Source organism: Phytophthora cinnamomi, assembly GCF_018691715.1.
Source record: "Phytophthora cinnamomi strain GKB4 chromosome Unknown Contig96, whole genome shotgun sequence".
NCBI classification, from domain to species: domain Eukaryota; phylum Oomycota; class Peronosporomycetes; order Peronosporales; family Peronosporaceae; genus Phytophthora; species Phytophthora cinnamomi.
In genome coordinates this window covers 12,711-37,347 of record NW_027151029.1, presented here as the reverse complement: position 1 = coordinate 37,347, position 24,637 = coordinate 12,711, and the positions used below count along the sequence as shown (strand labels likewise).

Below are 24,637 nucleotides of genomic sequence, written 5' to 3'. Positions count from 1 at the left end.
ATGAGCAAGTCGAGGGCGGCAATTGCCGACGAGATCGAGGAACGCAGGGCGAGGAGAGGTGTCCCTGTGCGCACGATGACGGGAGCGGTACGCCTGTGCAACGACGGCGCGACTTCGGTCGTGGAGATGATGAAGAAGAAGACAGAGGCGAAGGATGCAGCGCGAGCTGCTATCTACGTAGCCACCGTACGTCCAGCGATGGCAGCTGCGCGATACGTGCGAGCTGACCACCAGCATGAGCAACGAGACAAGGATGAAGTGACACGGAGGGTGAACGATGGACGTCTGCCTGGAGAAGGCGCAGACCCTCTTGGTGCTGGAGAAGGCGCGCAGCCAAGTGCGTCGGCGGCGGCAACCGTGGACGAGATGACGATGAGCAGCCCTTGCATGTTGACATCGGTGCCACACGCAATGGTGGCGGTGATGATCACGAGTACGAAGACGGACGTGTCGGTGACGACGGACGTGAACGCGACGTCGAATGAGAACACGGCAGTGCAGGCGAACGAGTCGCTGGCGGCGACTGTGGGCACGACGGAGTCGGGCGTGAGGAAGACGAGCACGGTGCTCAAGATGCGCCCGAACAGGAGGAACAGTTCCTGCGTAGTGATGCGGGCGAGTATGACGAGGGGTCCGCTCACCGCAACGAGTGCGAGTACGGCGTCAATGAAGAACGTTGGCGTAGCGGACGATGCGCACGAGAAGCTCGCCGAAGATGCGAACGGGGAGAAGATGATGGCAGACGACGCCTCGATGGAGAAGGACAAGGCGGAGCCAGTCCCGGTGACGAGAAGCCGCGCAGCAAAAGCGTGCTTGGTAGTGACCAGCGCGAGTGCACCAGCGTCCACGATAACGATGAGAACAGGGGAGTCGGTGGAGGCGGCGCCCGCGACGATGCACGAGACCGCGGTGAACGATCCGAACGGCGACGTGGCCACGGACGGCGGCGCGACGAGCGAGGCGAGCGGTGAATCGGGCGGCAATGCCTACGAGCGTGTCGAAGTTGAGCAAGCACGTGTTGCACGACGGGAGGCTCGCCAACAAATGAAACGGGAGCTTGCAAAGGATCGGATTGCCCGCAAACGAAGTGCGGAGCGTGAGAGAGTGGCGGAGCAGCAGCGCATGAGTGCCGAGCGACTGGCGGAGCGGCGACGTGTGGCCGACGACGCCATGAAGGAGCTCGACGAACGCAAGCAACAGCGTGCGCATGACGAAGCCGAGGGACGAGTGCGGCAGCAAGTCAAGCCTGCACGAGTCAGCCTCGTGCAGCATCGCGTTGACCAAGTTGAGCGACGGCCAGTTCGTGGCGAAATCGTGGAGTACATTGGAGCGGATGACGGGCTCCCCACCGCGATCATGGAAGTGTCGGGCGCGAGGAGACACGTGAAGTTCGACAGTGGAGCGAGGTACACGGTGGCAGGCACAGATTGGATGCAATACGGCGATCGAGTTGAGCGAGTAGCCCCTGTCGACTATGTAGAAGGCATTGGCGGCTTTTGTTGGACATAGTGGGTGTGTGGGAGTTCCACATGCGCAGTGTCTTTGGTGAAATCATTCGTGTGGAGGCATGTATTGTGTCCGGATGCACGGACGAGTTCCTCCTTGGCGTTGACTTCATGCGTGAGCATGGGGCAACTATGGATTTCGATAGGAATGAAATTCGCTACACTACGGAGGGCCGGATAGTGGTCATCCCGTTTAGGACGAGCGGCGACGGTAATGGAGCACGAGTGGCTGCTGTGCGAATAGTGCGAAGAACGGAAATTGATGCATGTGCAGTGACACCGGTCGAGGTGGCAGTAGCGGCGAATGATGATGAAGTAGGCGTCTTCCTGCCTACGAAGTACACCGGCGCGGTGATGTTGGCGGCGACCGTCACGAAGGTCAAGAACGGCAAAGCGATAGTGCCGGCGGTGAACGCAAAGAACGCGCAGGCGCAATTACCAGCAAGGCAAGAGTTGGGTCAGTGGGTACCGCTAGATAGCAGCATAGAGCTATTGCAAATGAACGGAGAATTGCGGCGTGAGCGGATCCACGAGTGGTTGAACGGATTAAGCGGTAGTGACGAGCCGCTGGAGGACGAGACGAACGTGAACATTGGCACCAAGGACGACGCGAGCAGAAAGTTAATAGTGCGGCTGTTGCGTGTGTACCGCCAGCTGACGGCAGACACTGGCGATTGTCCACCTGCCACGGTGCTCAGCACGGAACACCATATTGATACGGGTGACGCAGCGCCCGTTATGCTCAAGAGACGGCGTCAGGCGCAAGCGGAGGATTCGGTGATCGAGTCCAGTGTAAAAAAGATGTTAGCTGCTGGTGTAATTGAAGAAGGCGACGGAGCGTGGGGTTTTCCCGTCGTATTGGTTCGTAAGAAGGATGGCGAGGTACGGTTTTGTGTAGACTATCGTGCGCTCAACAAGATTACGAAGAAAGATGTGTATCCACTTCCGCGAATCGATGAGACTCTCGAGGCACTGGGTGGCGCCTTATTGTTCAGCACTTTGGACCTAAAAGCTGGATATTGGCAGATTCGAGTTGCTGAGAAAGACAAAGCGAAGACGGCCTTCACAGCGAAGCAAGGGTTGTATCAGTTCGTGCGAATGCCATGTGGACTAACTAATGCACCGTCTACATTTCAGCGAATGATGAACAATGTACTACGAGGGCTGACATGGACTACGTGTTTAGTTTATCTGGACGATATCGTGGTTTATACACGTGGGGGAATTGAGAGACACATTTTGGAGTTGGCTTGCTTGCTTGAGAGACTTGCGGCGGCAGGACTTACATTGAAGCTTAAAAAGTGTGTGTTTGCGGCACGACGGATGGAATACCTTGGTCACGAACTGAGCGCAGATGGCGTACGACCCTTGGATAGGATCGTAAGTGCGGTGCGAGATTTCCCACAACCACGAGAAGTTGTTGAAGTGAAGCGCTTCGTGCACTTAGCGGGGTATTACCGCCGCTTCATTGAGGGGTTTGGCGGTATCATGGCGCCTATGACCAAACTGTTACGAAAGGGAGTGCAATGGGAATGGACAAGCGCACAACAGACGGCGTTCGAGCACGTGAAGGAGGTACTGACGACTCGGCCTCTTTTGATTTATCCCGATTTCTCTCTGCCCTTTCGACTAGTAACCGACGCAAGCAAGGTGGGGCTCGGTGCATGCCTCATGCAAGATCGCGGGATGGGATGGCAACCAGTTGCGTACGCAAGTAAGGTGAATAGCGTGACAGAGGCGAATTATGGGATCACTGAGCTAGAATGTCTAGCAGTGGTCTGGTCTATGAAATTGTTCAGGCCATATTTGTACGGTCGACGATTTACTATCATCACGGACCATTCGGCGTTGAAATGGCTCATGACGAGTCCAGACCTGACGGGAAAGCTACACCGGTGGGCGTTGACTATGCAGGAGTTTGATTTCGATGTGCAATATCGGCCGGGAGCGACGAACGTGGTCGCTGATGCATTGTCGCGAGCACCGACAACTGCTACGGTGTTAGCAGCGATTGGAAGACGGCGAAAGGCTAAGCGGCGAGCGGCCGCAGCACCAGCAGGCACCGCGGACAAAATAGCGAAAAGCACGGCTAAGGCGGTCGACTCTGCCCGGGACGAGCACCAGACTGAACAAGTAACGGCGGAGCCGCGAGACAGTGAGAAGACGGCGAGAACGAAGAACAGCCGCGGCGACCTGCTCGACGTGCACGACGGAGGTGCAGTGCGCGGGCGACCCCAGCCACGAGGGCTTGTATCTGAAGCAGGCGGCGGACAGCCACTTGAGGGCGGTGACGACGGCCAGCGCGAGGACGATGACCAGCGTGTCGACGAGGAGCACTGCGGAGACAGCGGCCAGCGCGGAGACGACGACCGACACGAAGCTGATGCAGTGGTGATCGTGTACGGCGGCGACTCCAAACTGCGCGACGCGGACGACGAGCGTGACCAGTTACCACGACGGAGGCGAGTGACGTGGGCTAGCAATGTGGTCGGTGGCAACGAGAGCGACGGGCAGCAGAACTATGATGCAGCAACACGGCGTGATGACAAAGGACGGCATACTGGTGGGGGTGACGCTGAGCGAGCCATCGCAGTGGCGACTGCAACACAACCATCATTCGGGACGACGAAACAGCGCAAGCACGGTTCCGTCGAGTCAAACGCGAAACGCGAGACGGTGGAGGCAGCAACGTTGACGACGGCGAGGACTCCGAGGACGCCCATGTCGAGACGAGAGGCACTGAAGAGAACGCCGGCGGAATCGCGGGAAGTGCAGTTCATGGTGGCCGACGAGAAGGCGGTCTTGAACGCGAACGCCGCGCCGAGCAGTGAGGCGACGAAGGGAGCACGCGGAATACCGCGGCGCGCAGAACGCAGCATAGACACGACCACGACTGGTGTTCGGCAGGACGTGGGGGGCACGGACAGCGATATCCGGGCACCACGAGCAGCGACGGATGCGACGAACGGCACGGAGGTGATGAGCGGCACGACGATGACGAGTGGCATATCGAAGACGAGCGGCACAAGGCCGCACATGGCCAAGACGGACGACGGTGGTGTCGTAGAACGAAGCGGACGACGGCAGCAAATGACGACGACGCCACGGAATTTGACAGGATGAAGCACCACGAGTAGGACCCATACTTGGAGGTGACGGCGTTGCAACCAAGACATCGGCGGCGATGCATGCCAACGAACGGCAGGTGATGTCAGTGAACGAGAACAACGAGCAGCGCGTGGGCGTGCAGACACTCCAGCTGACGGACGAGAACATCGTGACAGCATAGAAAAGGAGTAGGCTAGTGCAGCGACTGGTGAGCGCGGGCGAGTACAAGAGCATGAAGATTGAGACACGGCACGGCTTGGTGCTGATCAACACCGCGAATGGACGACGTGTGGTGTTACCACCGGAGCTATGGGCGATTGTCTTTAAGGAGAGCCACGATTCCGTGTGGGCAGGGCACTTGAGAGCACCCCATACCCACGCACGGATCGCCCAAGTATATTGGTGGCCAGGGCTACTCCAAGAGGTGAAACAATGGGTACGCGGCTGTCAGGAGTGCGGAAGCAGGAAAGCGAGGCCACGTGAGATAGTGCCTCCGCTCCGAAGTATCAGAGGCGGCGACGTCGGCGACCGGTGGGCGCTGGATGTTGCAGGGCCTTTGCCGATGAGTGATGGCGGTCAGCGCTACGTGATTGCGGCGCTGGAGTACGTGACGCGCTACGCTGTGGCCGTGACGGTGAAGCAGCATACGGCCGAGAACGTGGCCGAGTTCCTGATGAAGCACGTGGTCCTCAAGTTCGGACCTTTTCGCGAGTTGTTGACAGATGGAGCTCCAGAATTGACGGGCAAGGTGATCGAGGAGCTGGTTATCCTGCTCCAGGCGCAGCAGATCAACCCGGTGCCGTACAGGCCCCAGATGATCGGATTAGTTGAGCGGTTCCATAGGACATGGAAGGATTGCGTTGCGACATACATGAATGAGGACGCGCAGCGAGACTGGGATGTATGGGTGCACTTTGCGGTCTATGCGTATAATTCTGGACAGCATTCGACAGTCAGACTGTCACCGAACGAGCTCATGATGGGCAGAAGATTGAGAAGCCCTAACGAGTTAATGAGAAGTACGAGTGTTAGCGAGGCCGGTGAGGTGATGGCATACCACCGACAGTTGTTGGCGGCGATGGAAAGCGGCAGACGGTGTGCAGAGGTGGCTAGGACGCGCGAGCAAGAGCGACAAGCCAAGTATTACAACAGGAAAGTGCGGAATAGACGGACGATCAGTTCCGGAGATCGTGTTTGGATGTTTAAGCCTCCACGTGGGCCTAAGGCGTCTAAATTCGTACATCAATGGTTAGGCCCGATGCGTGTGGTCGAGCCAGTGGGATACGACAACTACTTGGTTGAGAGCGAGGACGTGACGGGTGAGCCGGAGCGGCACATTGTGCACGTGTCGTTCCTGGTATCTTACCACTACCCGGTGGTATCACTACAGCGGACGGCGGCAGATATCGAGATACAGCTGAACTACGAGAATGCAGTCGGACGGCGGGCGGATGGTGCGACACCAGAGACAACTGCTCCAGCAGCGGCGGCTCCTGTCCAGACAGCGATTGCGGCAATCGGCAAGAAGCGACGTGAACGACCAATGGCGAGTCCGAAGGTGCGGTGGAGATCGCACGAGCTCTTGGTGGAACTTCGGAGACGACGACGCAGGAATCGAGCAGGCCAATATGTGCTCGAGTATGAGCTCAGGCCTGTGCGAACAACGGAGCAGCGACGACGAAACCCGCGTGCAAATGATCGAAGTCGATGGGTATCAGTCGAGGAGTACGACGCGTTGTTTCAAGCCGACAGAGTCGTGGAAGACTCTGGGGTGGATGAAGGCGTGTAACAGTGGAGGTCTACGGGTGGGCCTTCAGCAGGCACATGTACGAGATGGACGTCATGTGCGCGGTGAACGCGACGTGCTTGACGAACGCGACGTGCGCGAAGAGTGCAGCGAGCACGACGAGCAGAGAGCGAGTTTGTTGGGGATGCGTTGCGGGAACGCTGAGGAGAATCAGACGTGCTAATGGCACGATCGGAGGACGCGCATTGGTGGAGAGCGCGGCCGCCGTGCAGCCTAGCGCGTTGAAGTACCTCCATGCGGTCGGTTGAGTAAACGTGCGGACGAGTGAGGGTGACGGCGTAGTGAGCGCCCCACTTGCGAATTGGACGGGCGACGGCGTAGTGAGCGCTCCACTTGCGAATTGGACGGGCGACGGCGTAGTGAGCGCTCCACTTGCGAATTGGACGGGCGAAGGCGTAGTGAGCGCTCCACTTACGAATTGGACGAGCGACGGCGAAGTGAGCGCCCTACTTACAAATCGGACGAGTCGAGGTGAAGGATCACTTCTGAATCGGACAAGGGAGGGCGACAGCGAAGTGAGCGCCCCTCTTACGGATTGGACGAGCGACGGCGAAGTGAGCGCCCTACTTACAAATCGGACGAGTCGAGGTGAAGGATCACTTCTGAATCGGACAAGGGAGGGCGACAGCGAAGTGAGCGCCCCTCTTACGGATTGGACGAGGTGGAGAGAGAGCTCCCCGAGTCGAGAGTAACTGAGAACGAGTGCCTAAATCAACCACTTTGCATTCTGACATCTAGTGCTCAAACGACCTTCCTTTTGGTTATGAGCCCAAGCCCCGTTTTCCCTGCTGAAGACTCCGACTACGCTTTCGCCATGGACGCCGCCTCGACCACGACCTCTCGCATCAACAAGTTCGACGGAACCAACTTCCACACGTGGAAGTTCAAGATGGCGATGGTGCTCGAGGAACGAGACCTGTGGGAAGTGACAAGTGGAGAGATCAAGCTGGAGCACTGCGCCACTACGCTGGACCAAACGACGTTCAAGAGGAAGTCTCGCAAGGCGCTGGCGATCATCTGTCTCGCGATGGAAGATTCGCAGCTGCCGCTGGTCCGGTCGGCGAAGGATGCGTACGATGCATGGTCAAGACTGGAAGGACACTTCGAGAAGAAGAGTTTGGCCAACAAGCTCTTCCTTCGTCGACGTTTCTTCACGACGATGATGGCGGAAGGTGATGACGTGCTGGAGCACATCAACAAGATCAAGACTCTGGCGGAGCAGCTCGACGCAGTGGGCGCTCCGGTCAGCGAGGATGACTTGGTGATCACGCTTCTTGGGAGTCTCAGCGAGTCGTACCAGTTCCTCATCACGGCGTTGGAGTCGAGAGCCGACTCGCTGTCGTGGGAACTCATGACGGCTCGGCTGTTGCATGAGGACATGAAGCGCAAGGAGCAAGGTGGCGGCGTCGACGGAGCCGCGCACGGTCAAGGCCAAGCGTTCATGACAAGCGACAACGGCAAGCGCAAGGGACGGCAGGCGACTGCCAACAAGGCCAGCGCCTGCCACTACTGTGGGGAGCAAGGACATTGGATCGCCAAGTGTCCTGTGCGAATCCGTGAAGAAGGTCGTACTGGGATCTTGCACTTGGAGACTTGGTCGTTGACACCGCCGAGGCTTGGGGCGAGGCGAGGAAGGTCACTTGGGGGGTTGAATCGAAATTCAGAAGTGATTGGATTGTTGGAGCTTACACCCTAGGCTAGTGCTAAAGACACGCGGCCGTGCGTCCTATCAACTAGTGCGTCTAATCAACCATCATTCTACACTACTCGTCCAATCAACCTACTCGTCCAATCAACGTGTGGTCGTATTGGACCGGTTCGGTTAACCGGTTCGGGTACCTCGGAACTGGTACAGTGTACCAAGGTTCAGTACCCTGCAACACGCCCCCTCAATGCGAACACGCGTGAACGCCGAGCGCAGCCGTCAAGTCCTTGTGGCGTGGTCCGGCAAGTCCCTTGGTCATGATGTCGGCCAGCATGGTGGCAGTCTCGCAGTACTCGACGATCACTTCGCCGCGCTTGACTTCGTCGCGGATGTGATGGTACTTGATGTCGATGTGCTTGGCGCGGCCATGGTTGACGGGGTTCTTGGTCATCTTGATGCACGACTGGTTGTCTTCGAAAATCTTCAACTCGGGCGTGACTCCGCCTGCAGCAACCAGGATCTCGCACAGCAGCTTGTGCACCCACTTGCCTTCTTGAATCGCCAAACTCAGTGCGATGTACTCGGCCTCGCTTGTCGAGAGCGACACACTTGATTGCTTCTTGGAACCCCACGAGATCGGTCCGCTGGCGACTTGGAACAGGTAGCCCGACGTAGACTTGCGATCACTAAGATCACCAGCCCAGTCGGCATCCGAGTAACCTTGAAAGTCGATGTCCTTGCCCGGCGAGAAGCGGATTCCGTGCGACTTGGTCCCTTGAAGGTAGCGGAAGATGCGCTTGACCGCAATCCAGTGCTCGACTTGCGGGTTCTCCATGAAGCGTGACACGTAGCCAACTGCGAACGCAATGTCCGGGCGAGTCGATGTCATCAAGTGCATGAGTGCACCGACAGCCTCGCGAAATGGCGCGTCCAACTTGGTCATGGCGTCGCTTGAGACCAGCTTCATGCTGATGTCGACCGGGCTTGCAGCGGGTTTGCAGTCTTGCATGCCGAAGCGCTCCAGGATGTCGTTGATGTAGCGAGCTTGGCTGAGCGTAACACTGCCATCCGCGTTGTCGACCACCTCGATCCCGAGGATGAAGGAACACTTGCCACTGTCGGTCATCTCGAACCGCGACTTGAGTTGGCGCTTGACTTCCGCGATCAGATCAGCCGAACTTCCGGTCACCAAGACGTCGTCCACGTAGACCAGCAGCAGAACGCATTCGCCGTCGACGACCTTGATGTAGAGGCATGGGTCGTAGCTTGACACGCGAAAACCGATGGAGCGCACGTACTCGTCGAAGGTCTCGTTCCATACGCGCGAAGCTTGCTTGAGTCCGTAAATCGCCTTGAGCAGTTCCACGCAGTCGAAACCGTCGTCCAGTTCCACGCCTTCAGGCACGCTGCAGAACACCTTCTCCTTCATCAAGCCGTACAGGAACGCAGTCACCACGTCGAGCTGGTCCATCGGCCATCCGAAGTACTTGGCAACCGCAATGATCATTCGCAGCGTGACGTACTTGACCACGGGCGAAAACGTCTCGGTGTAGTCGATGCCATACTTCTGCACGAAGCCTTTCGCGACGAGCCGAGCCTTGAACTTCTCGATCGATCCGTCCGCGTTGCGCTTGATCTTGAACACCCACTTGGTACCGACTGCGCGCTGGTTGTTGGGCAGTTTGGCGGCGCGGAAAACACCTCGCAGCCGCATCGACTTGAGTTCGGCGCGAATTGCCTTGCGCCACTGGACTTGGTCTGGTCCGTTCACAGCTTCTTGAAACGTCTTCGGCTCCGCGCTGTCACTTGCTTCCACAGCATTCGCACTTGCACGCCAGAACATGGGCGGAGTCGAGCCGTCTTCATCGTCTTCTTCCGATTTTTCTTCTTGCGCCGCCGTAGATTCACGTTGGTCTTGGTCAACCGAGGGTCCAGGCGCACTTGCTTCTTCAAGTCCAGCGCTACGACGAGGACGTCGAACGTTGTCGCGATCTTGGTTGTCCGGACGTGACTTGCGCTTCCCCGCCTGCGTGAACACCCTTGTGCCGGAGTCGTCGGAGACTTGCATGTCGTCGAAAACGTCGGTAAGTCGGTTGACTTCTTCACCATCAGCAGCCTTGGAGTCGTCGAAGCTTGACTCATCGAATGTGACATCGCGAGAGATGACCACCTGCCCCGCCTCGATGTCATAAACTCGATACGCCTTGGAACGCTCCTCGTAACCCATGAAAATTCCTTCACGAGCTTTCGGGTCCCACTTGAGTCGCTTCTCCTTCGGCGTCAAAACGTAGGCCTTGCACCCGAAGATCCGCATGTGCTTGACGTTGGGCTTGGACTTGTAGACGATCTCGAACGGAGTTTTGTCGGGCGACTTGGGTGACGGCAGACGATTCTTGATGTAAATTGCCGTCATCGCTGCTTCCGCCCAGAACGTCTTGTCCAACCCGGCGTAGTGAAGCATGCTGCGGCCGATGGTCACGATGGTTCGGTTGGCGCGTTCAGCCGTCGCGTTCGTTTGGTGCGCATACCGAACCGTGGGCTGCACTTCGATGCCGTGGTCTTCGTAGTACGCCAAGAGCGAATTGGTCGCGAACTCCTTGGCTCCGTCATGGCGCACGAACTTCACCCTGGCATCGAATTGCTTCTCCACCTTGGTGATGAATCGGCGCAAGCAGCCTTCACTCTCCGACCTGGCTCGCAGACAGAATCCCGACATGCAGCCGCTGGCTTCGTCCGTGATGAGCAGCAAGTAGCGGCTGCCACCCAGCGACTCTTCTTCCATGGGCCCGCAAATGTCGAAGTGGAGGAACTCGAACGGCTTGTACTTGCGCTTGTTCGGGTTGCTTGGGAAGGGCTTTTGCACCATTTTCCCTTGTTGGCACCCACGACACTGGCTTGACTTCTTCGACGATGTCGGCATTTTCGCACCCGTCACCATGCCACTTGAGACCATCTTCCGAAGAACGTCATTCGGCGCGTGACCCAAACGCGCATGAAGATCCACCGCGTTGACCGACGCCTTGGACACCGAATTCGCAGCGCAGCTTGGGACTCGGAGCCAGTAGAGGCCGTCGATCAGGTCCGCGGAAGCCACGATTTTCTTCGACTTCTTCTGTGCGATGTGCATTTCAGCACCATCAAACACCACCTTGAACAGTCCGCTTCGGTTGATCTGCGGCACCGAAAGCAGGTTCTTGTTCATGCTTGGCACGTAAAGTGCATCTTGAATGCGGATGTCGCGCTCCTTGCCGTTGGGCAAAGTGACCCGCTGCATGACCGTCCCGACTCCCATGATCTTGGCCGTGTTGCCGTTGGCGACCGTGAGTTCACCTTCGTCGCACACCTTGATGTCGACAAACTTGGCCTTGTCGTTGCAGATGTGGTGCGTGGCACCACTGTCGATCGCCCATGAGCCTTGAAACTTGTTGGTCCTGGAGACTCCACACTCCATAGAGACCGCGAACGCGACGCAGTCGTCATCGCTGTCGTCACGCCACTGGACGTTGTTCGCACCGCGACCAGACCGGCCACGTCGTGCACCTCGATTCTCTCCTTCTGCTTGGTCCAGCACTTTTCCACGACGTGCCCCGATTTTCCGCAGTACGTGCAGTGGCGACTTTCACGCTCGGCATTGAAGGCCCTCGCAGCGTCTTCAATCTTCACCTGAGCCGTCTTCTCGCCCTGCCGCTTGATGTGCTCATTCGTGAGCACCTTGATCACATCTTGAGTGCGCAGCTCTGCGTTGCTCATCTCCAAGTTGAGAACGACGTTCTCGAAACTCTTGGGCAGACTCCTGAGCAAGCAGATCGCCACGTCTTCATCCTCCATCTTGGCGCCGATGTTGCTGAGCTTGGCGCTGATGTTGAGGACTTCATTGCAATGATGAAGCACATTGCCGCCTTCTGCCATCTCCATGCTGAAGAGCTGGCGCTTCAGGTAGATGCGTCCAGCCTTCTGCGACCCCCGTAGAGCGAACGCAGTCGCGTCCAGGCCACCCACGCTTCCTCGCAGTCGTCGACCACATGATGGTAGTCAGCATCCATGTGGAGCAACATCAGGCCGAACGCGATGTTGCTCGACTTGACGTAGTCGTCCTTGGCCCTCGTGTCCGCGAAGCTTGGTTTCGTCTCGCGGTTCACGACGCTCCACACCGACTTGGTCAGGAACACGCCACGCATGTAGCGGTTCCACGTGGCGTAGTTGTCGCCGTTGAACTTGTCGATGGAGATCTTGGTGTCTTGGACAGAGGACATGGTGCTTGGGCTCATAACCTGAAGAAGGTCGTACTGGGATCTTGCACTTGGAGACTTGGTCGTAGACACCGCCGAGGCTTGGGGCGAGGCGAGGAAGGTCACTTGGGGGGTTGAATCGAAATTCAGAAGTGATTGGATTGTTGGAGCTTACACCCTAGGCTAGTGCTAAAGACACGCGGCCGTGCGTCCTATCAACTAGTGCGTCTAATCAACCATCATTCTACACTACTCGTCCAATCAACCTACTCGTCTAATGAACGTGTGGTCGTATTGGACCGGTTCGGTTAACCGGTTCGGGTACCTCGGAACTGGTACAGTGTACCAAGGTTCAGTACCCTGCAACAAGCACCATCAAACACCACCTTGAACAGTCCGCTTCGGTTGATCTGCGGCACCGAAAGCAGGTTCTTGTTCATGCTTGGCACGTAAAGTGCATCTTGAATGCGGATGTCGCGCTCCTTGCCGTTGGGCAAAGTGACCCGCTCCACGACCGTCCCGACTCCCATGATCTTGGCTGTGTTGCCGTTGGCGACCGTGAGTTCACCTTCGTCGCACCCCTTGATGTCGACAAACTTGGTCTTGTCGTTGCAGATGTGGTGCGTGGCACCACTGTCGATCGCCCATGAGCCTTGAAACTTGTTGGTCCTGGAGACTCCACACTCCATAGAGACCGCGAACGCGACGCAGTCGTCATCGCTGTCGTCACGCCACTGGACGTTGTTCGCACCGCGACCAGACCGGCCACGTCGTGCACCTCAATTCTCTTCCTTCTGCTTGGTCCAGCACTTTTCCACGACGTGCCCCGATTTTCTGCAGTACGTGCAGTGGCGACTTTCACGCTCGGCATTGAAGGCCCTCGCAGCATCTTCAATCTTCACCTGAGCCGTCTTCTCGCCCTGCCGCTTGATGTGCTCATTCGTGAGCACCTTGATCACATCTTGAGTGCGCAGCTCTGCGTTGCTCATCTCCAAGTTGAGAACGACGTTCTCGAAACTCTTGGGCAGACTCCTGAGCAAGCAGATCGCCACGTCTTCATCCTCCATCTTGGCGCCGATGTTGCTGAGCTTGGCGCTGATGTTGAGGACTTCATTGCAATGATGAAGCACATTGCCGCCTTCTGCCATCTCCATGCTGAAGAGCTGGCGCTTCAGGTAGATGCGTCCAGCCTTCTGCGACCCCCGTAGAGCGAACGCAGTCGCGTCCAGGCCACCCACGCTTCCTCGCAGTCGTCGACCACATGATGGTAGTCAGCATCCATGTGGAGCAACATCAGGCCGAACGCGATGTTGCTCGACTTGACGTAGTCGTCCTTGGCCCTCGTGTCCGCGAAGCTTGGTTTCGTCTCGCGGTTCACGACGCTCCACACCGACTTGGTCAGGAACACGCCACGCATGTAGCGGTTCCACGTGGCGTAGTTGTCGCCGTTGAACTTGTCGATGGAGATCTTGGTGTCTTGGACAGAGGACATGGTGCTTGGGCTCATAACCTGAAGAAGGTCGTACTGGGATCTTGCACTTGGAGACTTGGTCGTAGACACCGCCGAGGCTTGGGGCGAGGCGAGGAAGGTCACTTGGGGGGTTGAATCGAAATTCAGAAGTGATTGGATTGTTGGAGCTTACACCCTAGGCTAGTGCTAAAGACACGCGGCCGTGCGTCCTATCAACTAGTGCGTCTAATCAACCATCATTCTACACTACTCGTCCAATCAACCTACTCGTCTAATCAACGTGTGGTCGTATTGGACCGGTTCGGTTAACCGGTTCGGGTACCTCGGAACTGGTACAGTGTACCAAGGTTCAGTACCCTGCAACAGCCGTCTTCTCGCCCTGCCGCTTGATGTGCTCATTCGTGAGCACCTTGATCACATCTTGAGTGCGCAGCTCTGCGTTGCTCATCTCCAAGTTGAGAACGACGTTCTCGAAACTCTTGGGCAGACTCCTGAGCAAGCAGATCGCCACGTCTTCATCCTCCATCTTGGCGCCGATGTTGCTGAGCTTGGCGCTGATGTTGAGGACTTCATTGCAATGATGAAGCACATTGCCGCCTTCTGCCATCTCCATGCTGAAGAGCTGGCGCTTCAGGTAGATGCGTCCAGCCTTCTGCGACCCCCCGTAGAGCGAACGCAGTCGCGTCCAGGCCACCCACGCTTCCTCGCAGTCGTCGACCACATGATGGTAGTCAGCATCCATGTGGAGCAACATCAGGCCGAACGCGATGTTGCTCGACTTGACGTAGTCGTCCTTGGCCCTCGTGTCCGCGAAGCTTGGTTTCGTCTCGCGGTTCACGACGCTCCACACCGACTTGGTCAGGAACACGCCACGCATGTAGCGGTTCCACGTGGCGTAGTTGTCGCCGTTGAACTTGTCGATGGAGATCTTGGTGTCTTGGACAGAGGACATGGTGCTTGGGCTCATAACCTGAAGAAGGTCGTACTGGGATCTTGCACTTGGAGACTTGGTCGTAGACACCGCCGAGGCTTGGGGCGAGGCGAGGAAGGTCACTTGGGGGGTTGAATCGAAATTCAGAAGTGATTGGATTGTTGGAGCTTACACCCTAGGCCAGTGCTAAAGACACGCGGCCGTGCGTCCTATCAACTAGTGCGTCTAATCAACCATCATTCTACACTACTCGTCCAATCAACCTACTCGTCTAATCAACGTGTGGTCGTATTGGACCGGTTCGGTTAACCGGTTCGGGTACCTCGGAACTGGTACAGTGTACCAAGGTTCAGTACCCTGCAACAGCCACGATTTTCTTCGACTTCTTCTGTGCGATGTGCATTTCAGCACCAGCAACCACCACCTTGAACAGTCCGCTTCGGTTGATCTGCGGCACCGAAAGCAGGTTCTTGTTCATGCTTGGCACGTAAAGTGCATCTTGAATGCGGATGTCGCGCTCCTTGCCGTTGGGCAAAGTGACCCGCTGCACGACCGTCCCGACTCCCATGATCTTGGCCGTGTTGCCGTTGGCGACCGTGAGTTCACCTTCGTCGCACACCTTGATGTCGACAAACTTGGCCTTGTCGTTGCAGATGTGGTGCGTGGCACCACTGTCGATCGCCCAGGAGCCTTGAAACTTGTTGGTCCTGGAGACTCCACACTCCATAGAGACCGCGAACGCGACGCAGTCGTCATCGCTGTCGTCACGCCACTGGACGTTGTTCGCACCGCGACCAGACCGGCCACGTCGTGCACCTCGATTCTCTTCCTTCTGCTTGGTCCAGCACTTTTCCATGACGTGCCCCGATTTCCCGCAGTACGTGCAGTGGCGACTTTCACGCTCGGCATTGAAGGCCCTCGCAGCGTCTTCAATCTTCACCTGAGCCGTCTTCTCGCCCTGCCGCTTGATGTGCTCATTCGTGAGCACCTTGATCACATCTTGAGTGCGCAGCTCTGCGTTGCTCATCTCCAAGTTGAGAACGACGTTCTCGAAACTCTTGGGCAGACTCCTGAGCAAGCAGATCGCCACGTCTTCATCCTCCATCTTGGCGCCGATGTTGCTGAGCTTGGCGCTGATGTTGAGGACTTCATTGCAATGATGAAGCACATTGCCGCCTTCTGCCATCTCCATGCTGAAGAGCTGGCGCTTCAGGTAGATGCGTCCAGCCTTCTGCGACCCCCGTAGAGCGAACGCAGTCGCGTCCAGGCCACCCACGCTTCCTCGCAGTCGTCGACCACATGATGGTAGTCAGCATCCATGTGGAGCAACATCAGGCCGAACGCGATGTTGCTCGACTTGACGTAGTCGTCCTTGGCCCTCGTGTCCGCGAAGCTTGGTTTCGTCTCGCGGTTCACGACGCTCCACACCGACTTGGTCAGGAACACGCCACGCATGTAGCGGTTCCACGTGGCGTAGTTGTCGCCGTTGAACTTGTCGATGGAGATCTTGGTGTCTTGGACAGAGGACATGGTGCTTGGGCTCATAACCTGAAGAAGGTCGTACTGGGATCTTGCACTTGGAGACTTGGTCGTAGACACCGCCGAGGCTTGGGGCGAGGCGAGGAAGGTCACTTGGGGGGTTGAATCGAAATTCAGAAGTGATTGGATTGTTGGAGCTTACACCCTAGGCTAGTGCTAAAGACACGCGGCCGTGCGTCCTATCAACTAGTGCGTCTAATCAACCATCATTCTACACTACTCGTCCAATCAACCTACTCGTCTAATCAACGTGTGGTCGTATTGGACCGGTTCGGTTAACCGGTTCGGGTACCTCGGAACTGGTACAGTGTACCAAGGTTCAGTACCCTGCAACAATCCGCGAGAACGCGGAGCGGCAGAGGCCGCAGCGAGCGAACGTCGCGCAGAGTGAGGACGACTCTGGCGACTTCCTCTTCTCGGTTGGTGGTGGGAGCAACACCACCAAGTCGAATGAGGTGTGGCTGGTCGACTCGGGTGCGACGCAGCACATGACCAGTTCCAAGAAGTTCATGAGGAACTACAAGAAGATCTCGCCGGTGGACGTGCATCTCGCGGACGACGGTGTGGTGCAAGCGATCGGGAGAGGCGACATCGTGATGAAGATGCAGACCCCGCGCGGCGTCAAGAAGGGTGTGCTCACGAATGTGTGGCACATTCCCAAGTTGTCGCGCAACCTGTTCTCCGTCGGCAGATTCACCAAGGACGTCGGGCCTGTGACGTTCGAGAGCGACGGGTGCTTCACGGAGACGAAGGGTCTCAAGTGGAAGCTCGGCGCTCGCGAGGGCAAAGGGCTGTTCAAGCTGAGCATGACACCGGTGATGCCTGACGAGGTCAATGTGGCAAGTTCGAAGGATTGCAAAGGGGACACCACGTCGTACCTCTGGCACCTTCGACTTGGTCACATTGGCCATGGCGGTCTAGACGCCATCGTCAAGAAGGGCTACGGCTCTGGCATCGACATGACGTCGGTGAAGCAGTGGGAGCTGTGCGACGGATGCTCACTCGGCAAGCAAACGCGAGTGAGCTACATGAAGTCGTCTCCAAACCGTGCGAAGCAAGTGCTGGAAGTGGTTCACAGCGATGTGTGCGGCCCCATGCAGACGTCTACGTTTGGTGGCAAGCACTACTTCGTCACGTTCATCGACGACAAGTCGCACTTCTGTGTGGTGTACTTGATGCGGAACAAGTCGGAGGTGGCCGCCAAGTTCGCTGAGTTCGTTGCGTTGGCTGAAACGCAGACCGGCAAGCGTGTGAAAACGCTCCGGAGCGACAACGGTGGCGAGTACACTTCGCGCGAGATGGCCAAGTTCTGCAGCGACCGTGGTATCGTGCAGAAGTTCACGCCGCCGTACACACCACAGCTGAACGGCGTGGCGGAACGGATGAACCGGACGTTGGTGGAGTGTGCGCGCTGCATGTTGGAGCATGCCGGTATGTCGAAGGGTTACTGGGGTGAAGCGGTGGTGACAGCCACGTTCCTCCGGAACCGGTGTCCGACACGCGCCATTAGCCACGACAAGTCGCCGCACCAAGTTTGGACGGGAAAGAAGCCACTGCTGGCGAACCTCAAGGTGTTTGGTTGCCACGCGTACGTGCTGGTCCCGAAGGCGAAGCGGTCCAAGTTTGACGCCCGGTCGGTGCGTTGCCGGTTCCTGGGGTACTCGGAGCACGAGAAAGCGTATCGGTTTGAAGAGAGCGGTCGCGTGTTGGTGAGCCGCGACGCGCAGTTCATGGAAGACGTCTTCGACGGTGGGAGACGCAAATATGCTACGAAGGAGGTGGTGATTGGTCTTCCAGATGAAGACGATGAAGAAGCCACGGATGAAGAGACTCCGTCCGAATCGGATGAGGACGGCAGTGACGATGAGGCTGCGCGGGATGAAGACTTCGAACCCGGCAGCAAGCGACACCCGCGGACGCAGTCACTAGAAGAAGCCGTGGAGGTGCCGAGGGCCAAGCGATATGCGCCGCAGAATGGACGTTCGACGCTGGATGAGATGTCTGCGGCGGCCCAAGAGAGTCAAGATTTTGAGGCTGCGTACGTCGTGGATTCAGTGGGAGAGATGCCGACTACGTTCAAGTCGGCGATGGAATCCAGCGACGCAGCCAAGTGGAAGGTGTTGTCAAGGGATCGCCTCGACCAGCTGTGGTGCACCAGTAAGGTACCGGTGTGACCTTCACTCAGTGGTGCTGCCATCATTCGTGTCATGATGGGACCAGGATTACGGGACGCTGATGATGGGACGCGTGGGTACAAGATTGTGGGTACAGGATGGGCATCTACGTGGCACTCGCTGATTGGCTGAAGGACCTTCTATCCAGTTAGGAATCCAGTAGAGTGTATCCAGCAGGAATATCCAGTAGGCTTAGAGGTAGCACGCAGTTCGCGAACTAAGGACCTAAATCAATCACTTTGCATGCTGACATCTAGTGCTCAAACGACCTTCCTTTTGGTTATGAGCCCAAGCCCCGTTTTCCCTGCTGAAGACTCCTGAAGAAGGTCGTAATTGGGTCTTGCACTTGCAGACTTGGTCGTAGACACCGCCGAGGCTTGGGGCGAGGCGAGGAAGGTCACTTGGGGGGTTGAATCGAAATTCAGAAGTGATTGGATTGTTGGAGCTTACACCCTAGGCTAGTGCTAAAGACACGCGGCCGTGCGTCCTATCAACTAGTGCGTCTAATCAACCATCATTCTACACTACTCGTCCAATCAACCTACTCGTCTAATCAACGTGTGGTCGTATTGGACCGGTTCGGTTAACCGGTTCGGGTACCTCGGAACTGGTACAGTGTACCAAGGTTCAGTACCCTGCAACACGCCCCCTCAATGCGAACACGCGTGAACGCCGAGCGCAGCCGTCAAGTCCTTGTGGCGTGGTCCGGCAAGTCCCTTGGTCATGATGTCGGCCAGCATGGTGGCAGTCTCGCAGTACTCGACGATCACTTCGCCGCGCTTGACTTCGTCGCGGATGTGATGGTACTTGATGTCGATGTGCTTGGCGCGGCCATGGTTCACGGGGTTCTTGGTCATCTTGATGCACGACTGGTTGTCTTCGAAAATCTTCAACTCGGGCGTGACTCCGCCTGCAGCAACCAGGATCTCGCACAGCAGCTTGTGCACCCACTTGCCTTCTTGAATCGCCAAACTCAGTGCGATGTACTCGGCCTCGCTTGTCGAGAGTGACACACTTGACTGCTTCTTGGAACCCCACGAGATCGGTCCGCCGGCGACTTGGAACAGGTAGCCCGACGTAGACTTGCGATCACTAAGATCACCAGCCCAGTCGGCATCCGAGTAACCTTGAAAGTCGATGTCCTTGCCCGGCGAGAAGCGGATTCCGTGCGACTTGGTCCCTTGAAGGTAGCGGAAGATGCGCTTGACCGCAATCCAGTGCTCGACTTGCGGGTTCTCCATGAAGCGTGACACGTAGCCAACTGCGAACGCAATGTCCGGGCGAGTCGATGTCATCAAGTGCATGAGTGCACCGACAGCCTCGCGAAATGGCGCGTCCAACTTGGTCATGGCGTCGCTTGAGACCAGCTTCATGCTGATGTCGACCGGACTTGCAGCGGGTTTGCAGTCTTGCATGCCGAAGCGCTCCAGGATGTCGTTGATGTAGCGAGCTTGGCTGAGCGTAACACTGCCATCCGCGTTGTCGACCACCTCGATCCCGAGGATGAAGGAACACTTGCCACTGTCGGTCATCTCGAACCGCGACTTGAGTTGGCGCTTGGCTTCCGCGATCATATCAGCTGAACTTCCGGTCACCAAGACGTCGTCCACGTAGACCAGCAGCAGAACGCATTCGCCGTCGACGACCTTGATGTAGAGGCATGGGTCGTAGCTTGACACGCGAAAACCGATGGAGCGCACATACTCGTCGAAGGTCTCGTTCCAAACACGCGAAGCTTGCTTGAGCCCGTAAATCGCCTTGAGCAGTTCCACGCAGTCGAAACCGTCGTCCAGTTCCACGCCTTCAGGCACGCTGCAGAACACCTTCTCCTTCATCAAGCCGTACAGGAACGCAGTCACCACGTCGAGCTGGTCCATCGGCCATCCGAAGTACTTGGCAACCGCAATGATCATTCGCAGCGTGACGTACTTGACCACGGGCGAAAACGTCTCGGTGTAGTCGATGCCATACTTCTGCACGAAGCCTTTCGCGACGAGCCGAGCCTTGAACTTCTCGATCGATCCGTCCGCGTTGCGCTTGATCTTGAACACCCACTTGGTACCGACTGCGCGCTGGTTGTTGGGCAGTTTGGCGGCGCGGAAAACACCTCGCAGCCGCATTGACTTGAGTTCGGCGCGAATTGCCTTGCGCCACTGGACTTGGTCTGGTCCGTTCACAGCTTCTTGAAACGTCTTCGGCTCCGCGCTGTCACTTGCTTCCACCGCATTCGCACTTGCACGCCAGAACATGGGTGGGGTCGAGCCGTCTTCATCGTCTTCTTCCGATTTTTCTTCTTGCGCCGCCGTAGATTCACGTTGGTCTTCATCTTCCGAGCGTCCAGGCGCACTTGCTTCTTCGAGTCCAGCACTGCGACGAGGACGCCGAACATTGTCGCGATCTTGGTTGTCCGGACGCGATTTGCGCTTCCCCGCCTGCGTGAACACCCTTGTGCCGGAGTCGTCGGAGACTTGCATGTCGTCGAAAACGTCGGTAAGTCGGTTGACTTCTTCACCATCAGCAGCCTTGGAGTCGTCGAAGCTTGACTCATCGAATGTGACATCGCGAGAGATGACCACCTGCCCCGCCTCGATGTCATAAACTCGATACGCCTTGGAACGCTCCTCGTAACCCATGAAAATTCCTTCACGAGCTTTCGGGTCCCACTTGAGTCGCTTCTCCTTCGGCGTCAAAACGTAGGCCTTGCACCCGAAGATCCGCATGTGCTTGACGTTGGGCTTGGACTTGTAGACGATCTCGAACGGAGTTTTGTCGGGCGACTTGGGTGACGGCAGACGATTCTTGATGTAAATCGCCGTCATCGCTGCTTCCGCCCAGAACGTCTTGTCCAACCCGGCGTAGTGAAGCATGCTGCGGCCGATGGTCACGATGGTTCGGTTGGCGCGTTCAGCCGTCGCGTTCGTTTGGTGCGCATACCGAACCGTGGGCTGCACTTCGATGCCGTGGTCTTCGTAGTACGCCAAGAGCGGGTGGTCGCGAACTCCTTGGCTCCGTCATGGCGCACGAACTTCACCCTGGCATCGAATTGCTTCTCCACCTTGGTGATGAATCGGCGCAAGCAGCCTTCACTCTCCGACCTGGCTCGCAGACAGAATCCCGACATGCAGCCGCTGGCTTCGTCCGTGATGAGCAGCAGGTAGCGGCTGCCACCCAGCGACTCTTCCTCCATGGGCCCGCAAATGTCGAAGTGGAGGAACTCGAACGGCTTGTACTTGCGCTTGTTCGGGTTGCTTGGGAAGGGCTTTTGCACCATTTTCCCTTGTTGGCACCCACGACATTGGCTTGACTTCTTCGACGATGTCGGCATTTTCGCACCCGTCACCATGCCACTTGAGACCATCTTCCGAAGAACGTCATTCGGCGCGTGACCCAAACGCGCATGAAGATCCACCGCGTTGACCGACGCCTTGGACACCGAATTCGCAGCGCAGCTTGGGACTCGGAGCCAGTAGAGGCCGTCGATCAGGTCCGCGGAAGCCACGATTTTCTTCGACTTCTTCTGTGCGATGTGCATTTCAGCACCATCAAACACCACCTTGAACAGTCCGCTTCGGTTGATCTGCGGCACCGAAAGCAGGTTCTTGTTCATGCTTGGCACGTAAAGTGCATCTTGAATGCGGATGTCGCGCTCCTTGCCGTTGGGCAAAGTGACCCGCTGCATGACCGTCCCGACTCCCATGATCTTGGCCGTGTTGCCGTTGGCGACCGTGAGTTCACCTTCGTCGCACACCTTGATGTCGACAAACTTGGCCTTGTCGTTGCAGATGTGGTGCGTGGCACCACTGTCGATCGCCCATGAGCCTTGAAACTTGTTGGTCCTGGAGACTCCACACTCCATAGAGACCGCGAACGCGACGCAGTCGTCATCGCTGTCGTCACGCCACTGGACGTTGTTCGCACCGCGACCAGACCGGCCACGTCGTGCACCTCGATTCTCTCCTTCTGCTTGGTCCAGCACTTTTCCACGACGTGCCCCGATTTTCCGCAGTACGTGCAGTGGCGACTTTCACGCTCGGCATTGAAGGCCCTCGCAGCGTCTTCAATCTTCACCTGAGCCGTCTTCTCGCCCTGCCGCTTGATGTGCTCATTCGTGAGCACCTTGATCACATCTTGAGTGCGCAGCTCTGCGTTGCTCATCTCCAAGTTGAGAACGACGTTCTCGAAACTCTTGGGCAGACTCCTGAGCAAGCAGATCGCCACGTCTTCATCCTCCATCTTGGCGCCGATGTTGCTGAGCTTGGCGCTGATGTTGAGGACTTCATTGCAATGATGAAGCACATTGCCGCCTTCTGCCATCTCCATGCTGAAGAGCTGGCGCTTCAGGTAGATGCGTCCAGCCTTCTGCGACCCCCGTAGAGCGAACGCAGTCGCGTCCAGGCCACCCACGCTTCCTCGCAGTCGTCGACCACATGATGGTAGTCAGCATCCATGTGGAGCAACATCAGGCCGAACGCGATGTTGCTCGACTTGACGTAGTCGTCCTTGGCCCTCGTGTCCGCGAAGCTTGGTTTCGTCTCGCGGTTCACGACGCTCCACACCGACTTGGTCAGGAACACGCCACGCATGTAGCGGTTCCACGTGGCGTAGTTGTCGCCGTTGAACTTGTCGATGGAGATCTTGGTGTCTTGGACAGAGGACATGGTGCTTGGGCTCATAACCTGAAGAAGGTCGTACTGGGATCTTGCACTTGGAGACTTGGTCGTAGACACCGCCGAGGCTTGGGGCGAGGCGAGGAAGGTCACTTGGGGGGTTGAATCGAAATTCAGAAGTGATTGGATTGTTGGAGCTTACACCCTAGGCTAGTGCTAAAGACACGCGGCCATGCGTCCTATCAACTAGTGCGTCTAATCAACCATCATTCTACACTACTCGTCCAATCAACCTACTCGTCTAATCAACGTGTGGTCGTATTGGACCGGTTCGGTTAACCGGTTCGGGTACCTCGGAACTGGTACAGTGTACCAAGGTTCAGTACCCTGCAACAACTCCGACTACGCTTTCGCCATGGACGCCGCCTCGACCACGACCTCTCGCATCAACAAGTTCGACGGAACCAACTTCCACACGTGGAAGTTCAAGATGGCGATGGTGCTCGAGGAACGAGACCTGTGGGAAGTGACAAGTGGAGAGATCAAGCCGGAGCACTGCGCCACTACGCTGGACCAAACGACGTTCAAGAGGAAGTCTCGCAAGGCGCTGGCGATCATCTGTCTTGCGATGGAGGACTCGCAGCTGCCGCTGGTCCGGTCGGCGAAGGATGCGTACGATGCATGGTCAAAACTGGAAGGACACTTCGAGAAGAAGAGTTTGGCCAACAAGCTCTTCCTTCGTCGACGTTTCTTCACGACGATGATGGCGGAAGGTGATGATGTGCTGGAGCACATCAACAAGATCAAGACTCTGGCGGAGCAGCTCGACGCAGTGGGCGCTCCGGTCAGCGAGGATGACTTGGTGATCACGCTTCTTGGGAGTCTCAGCGAGTCGTACCAGTTCCTCATCACGGCGTTGGAGTCGAGAGCCGACTCGCTGTCGTGGGAACTCGTGACGGCTCGGCTGCTGCATGAGGACATGAAGCGCAAGGAGCAAGGTGGCGGCGTCGACGGAGCCGCGCACGGTCAAGGCCAAGCGTTCATGACAAGCGACAACGGCAAGCGCAAGGGACGGCAGGCGACCGCCAACAAGGCCAGCGCCTGCCACTACTGTGGGGAGCAAGGACATTGGATCGCCAAGTGTCCTGTGCGAATCCGCGAGAACGCGGAGCGGCAGAGGCCGCAGCGAGCGAACGTCGCGCAGAGTGAGGACGACTCTGGCGACTTCCTCTTCTCGGTTGGTGGTGGGAGCAACACCACCAAGTCGAATGAGGTGTGGCTGGTCGACTCGGGTGCGACGCAGCACATGACCAGTTCCAAGAAGTTCATGAGGAACTACAAGAAGATCTCGCCGGTGGACGTGCATCTCGCGGACGACGGTGTGGTGCAAGCGATCGGGAGAGGCGACATCGTGATGAAGATGCAGACCCCGCGCGGCGTCAAGAAGGGTGTGCTCACGAATGTGTGGCACATTCCCAAGTTGTCGCGCAACCTGTTCTCCGTCGGCAGATTCACCAAGGACGTCGGGCCTGTGACGTTCGAGAGCGACGGGTGCTTCACGGAGACGAAGGGTCTCAAGTGGAAGCTCGGCGCTCGCGAAGGCAAAGGCTGTTCAAGCTGA

General features: G+C 57.3%; 11 protein-coding genes across 11 annotated transcripts; 5 read left to right on the top strand and 6 right to left on the bottom strand.

Annotated features, from left to right (window-relative positions):
- On the top strand, positions 1–4,794 carry IUM83_18114 (Gag-pol fusion protein; the record flags this gene model as incomplete). The annotated part of the gene is made up of 5 exons (XM_067943096.1): positions 1–1,406; positions 1,538–1,716; positions 1,780–2,387; positions 3,420–4,560; positions 4,643–4,794. 5 exons carry the CDS (start codon positions 1–3, stop codon positions 4,792–4,794), a joined length of 3,486 nt encoding a protein of 1,161 aa, XP_067783762.1.
- A 381-nt stretch (positions 4,795–5,175) lies between these two features.
- IUM83_18113 (Enzymatic Polyprotein) lies at positions 5,176–6,402 on the top strand (the record flags this gene model as incomplete). The annotated part of the gene is made up of 2 exons (XM_067943095.1): positions 5,176–5,632; positions 5,867–6,402. 2 exons carry the CDS (start codon positions 5,176–5,178, stop codon positions 6,400–6,402), a joined length of 993 nt encoding a protein of 330 aa, XP_067783761.1.
- An 832-nt stretch (positions 6,403–7,234) lies between these two features.
- On the top strand, positions 7,235–8,116 carry IUM83_18112 (Copia proteinlike; the record flags this gene model as incomplete). Its single annotated transcript, XM_067943094.1, has 1 exon — positions 7,235–8,116. The coding sequence occupies one exon, from the start codon at positions 7,235–7,237 to the stop codon at positions 8,114–8,116; it is 882 nt and encodes a 293-aa protein (XP_067783777.1).
- A 193-nt stretch (positions 8,117–8,309) lies between these two features.
- IUM83_18111 (Integrase catalytic core protein) lies at positions 8,310–9,779 on the bottom strand (the record flags this gene model as incomplete). Its single annotated transcript, XM_067943093.1, has 2 exons — positions 8,310–9,471; positions 9,589–9,779. 2 exons carry the CDS (start codon positions 9,777–9,779, stop codon positions 8,310–8,312), a joined length of 1,353 nt encoding a protein of 450 aa, XP_067783765.1.
- A 2,823-nt stretch (positions 9,780–12,602) lies between these two features.
- On the bottom strand, positions 12,603–13,786 carry IUM83_18110 (Copia protein; the record flags this gene model as incomplete). Its single annotated transcript, XM_067943092.1, has 3 exons — positions 12,603–13,028; positions 13,197–13,402; positions 13,495–13,786. The coding sequence occupies 3 exons, from the start codon at positions 13,784–13,786 to the stop codon at positions 12,603–12,605; spliced, it is 924 nt and encodes a 307-aa protein (XP_067783766.1).
- A 328-nt stretch (positions 13,787–14,114) lies between these two features.
- On the bottom strand, positions 14,115–14,717 carry IUM83_18109 (Copia protein; the record flags this gene model as incomplete). The annotated part of the gene is made up of 1 exon (XM_067943091.1): positions 14,115–14,717. The coding sequence occupies one exon, from the start codon at positions 14,715–14,717 to the stop codon at positions 14,115–14,117; it is 603 nt and encodes a 200-aa protein (XP_067783717.1).
- A 328-nt stretch (positions 14,718–15,045) lies between these two features.
- IUM83_18108 (Copia protein) lies at positions 15,046–15,888 on the bottom strand (the record flags this gene model as incomplete). Its single annotated transcript, XM_067943090.1, has 1 exon — positions 15,046–15,888. The coding sequence occupies one exon, from the start codon at positions 15,886–15,888 to the stop codon at positions 15,046–15,048; it is 843 nt and encodes a 280-aa protein (XP_067783716.1).
- Positions 15,889–15,905: 17 nt separating this feature from the next.
- Positions 15,906–16,226, bottom strand: IUM83_18107 (retrovirus-related pol polyprotein; the record flags this gene model as incomplete). The annotated part of the gene is made up of 1 exon (XM_067943089.1): positions 15,906–16,226. One exon carries the CDS (start codon positions 16,224–16,226, stop codon positions 15,906–15,908), a length of 321 nt encoding a protein of 106 aa, XP_067783789.1.
- A 308-nt stretch (positions 16,227–16,534) lies between these two features.
- IUM83_18106 (Integrase catalytic core protein) lies at positions 16,535–18,409 on the top strand (the record flags this gene model as incomplete). The annotated part of the gene is made up of 1 exon (XM_067943088.1): positions 16,535–18,409. One exon carries the CDS (start codon positions 16,535–16,537, stop codon positions 18,407–18,409), a length of 1,875 nt encoding a protein of 624 aa, XP_067783788.1.
- Positions 18,410–19,059: 650 nt separating this feature from the next.
- Positions 19,060–19,758, bottom strand: IUM83_18105 (Integrase catalytic core protein; the record flags this gene model as incomplete). Its single annotated transcript, XM_067943087.1, has 1 exon — positions 19,060–19,758. The coding sequence occupies one exon, from the start codon at positions 19,756–19,758 to the stop codon at positions 19,060–19,062; it is 699 nt and encodes a 232-aa protein (XP_067783791.1).
- A 3,673-nt stretch (positions 19,759–23,431) lies between these two features.
- IUM83_18104 (gag-pol polyprotein) lies at positions 23,432–24,637 on the top strand (the record flags this gene model as incomplete). Its single annotated transcript, XM_067943086.1, has 1 exon — positions 23,432–24,637. One exon carries the CDS (start codon positions 23,432–23,434, stop codon positions 24,635–24,637), a length of 1,206 nt encoding a protein of 401 aa, XP_067783790.1.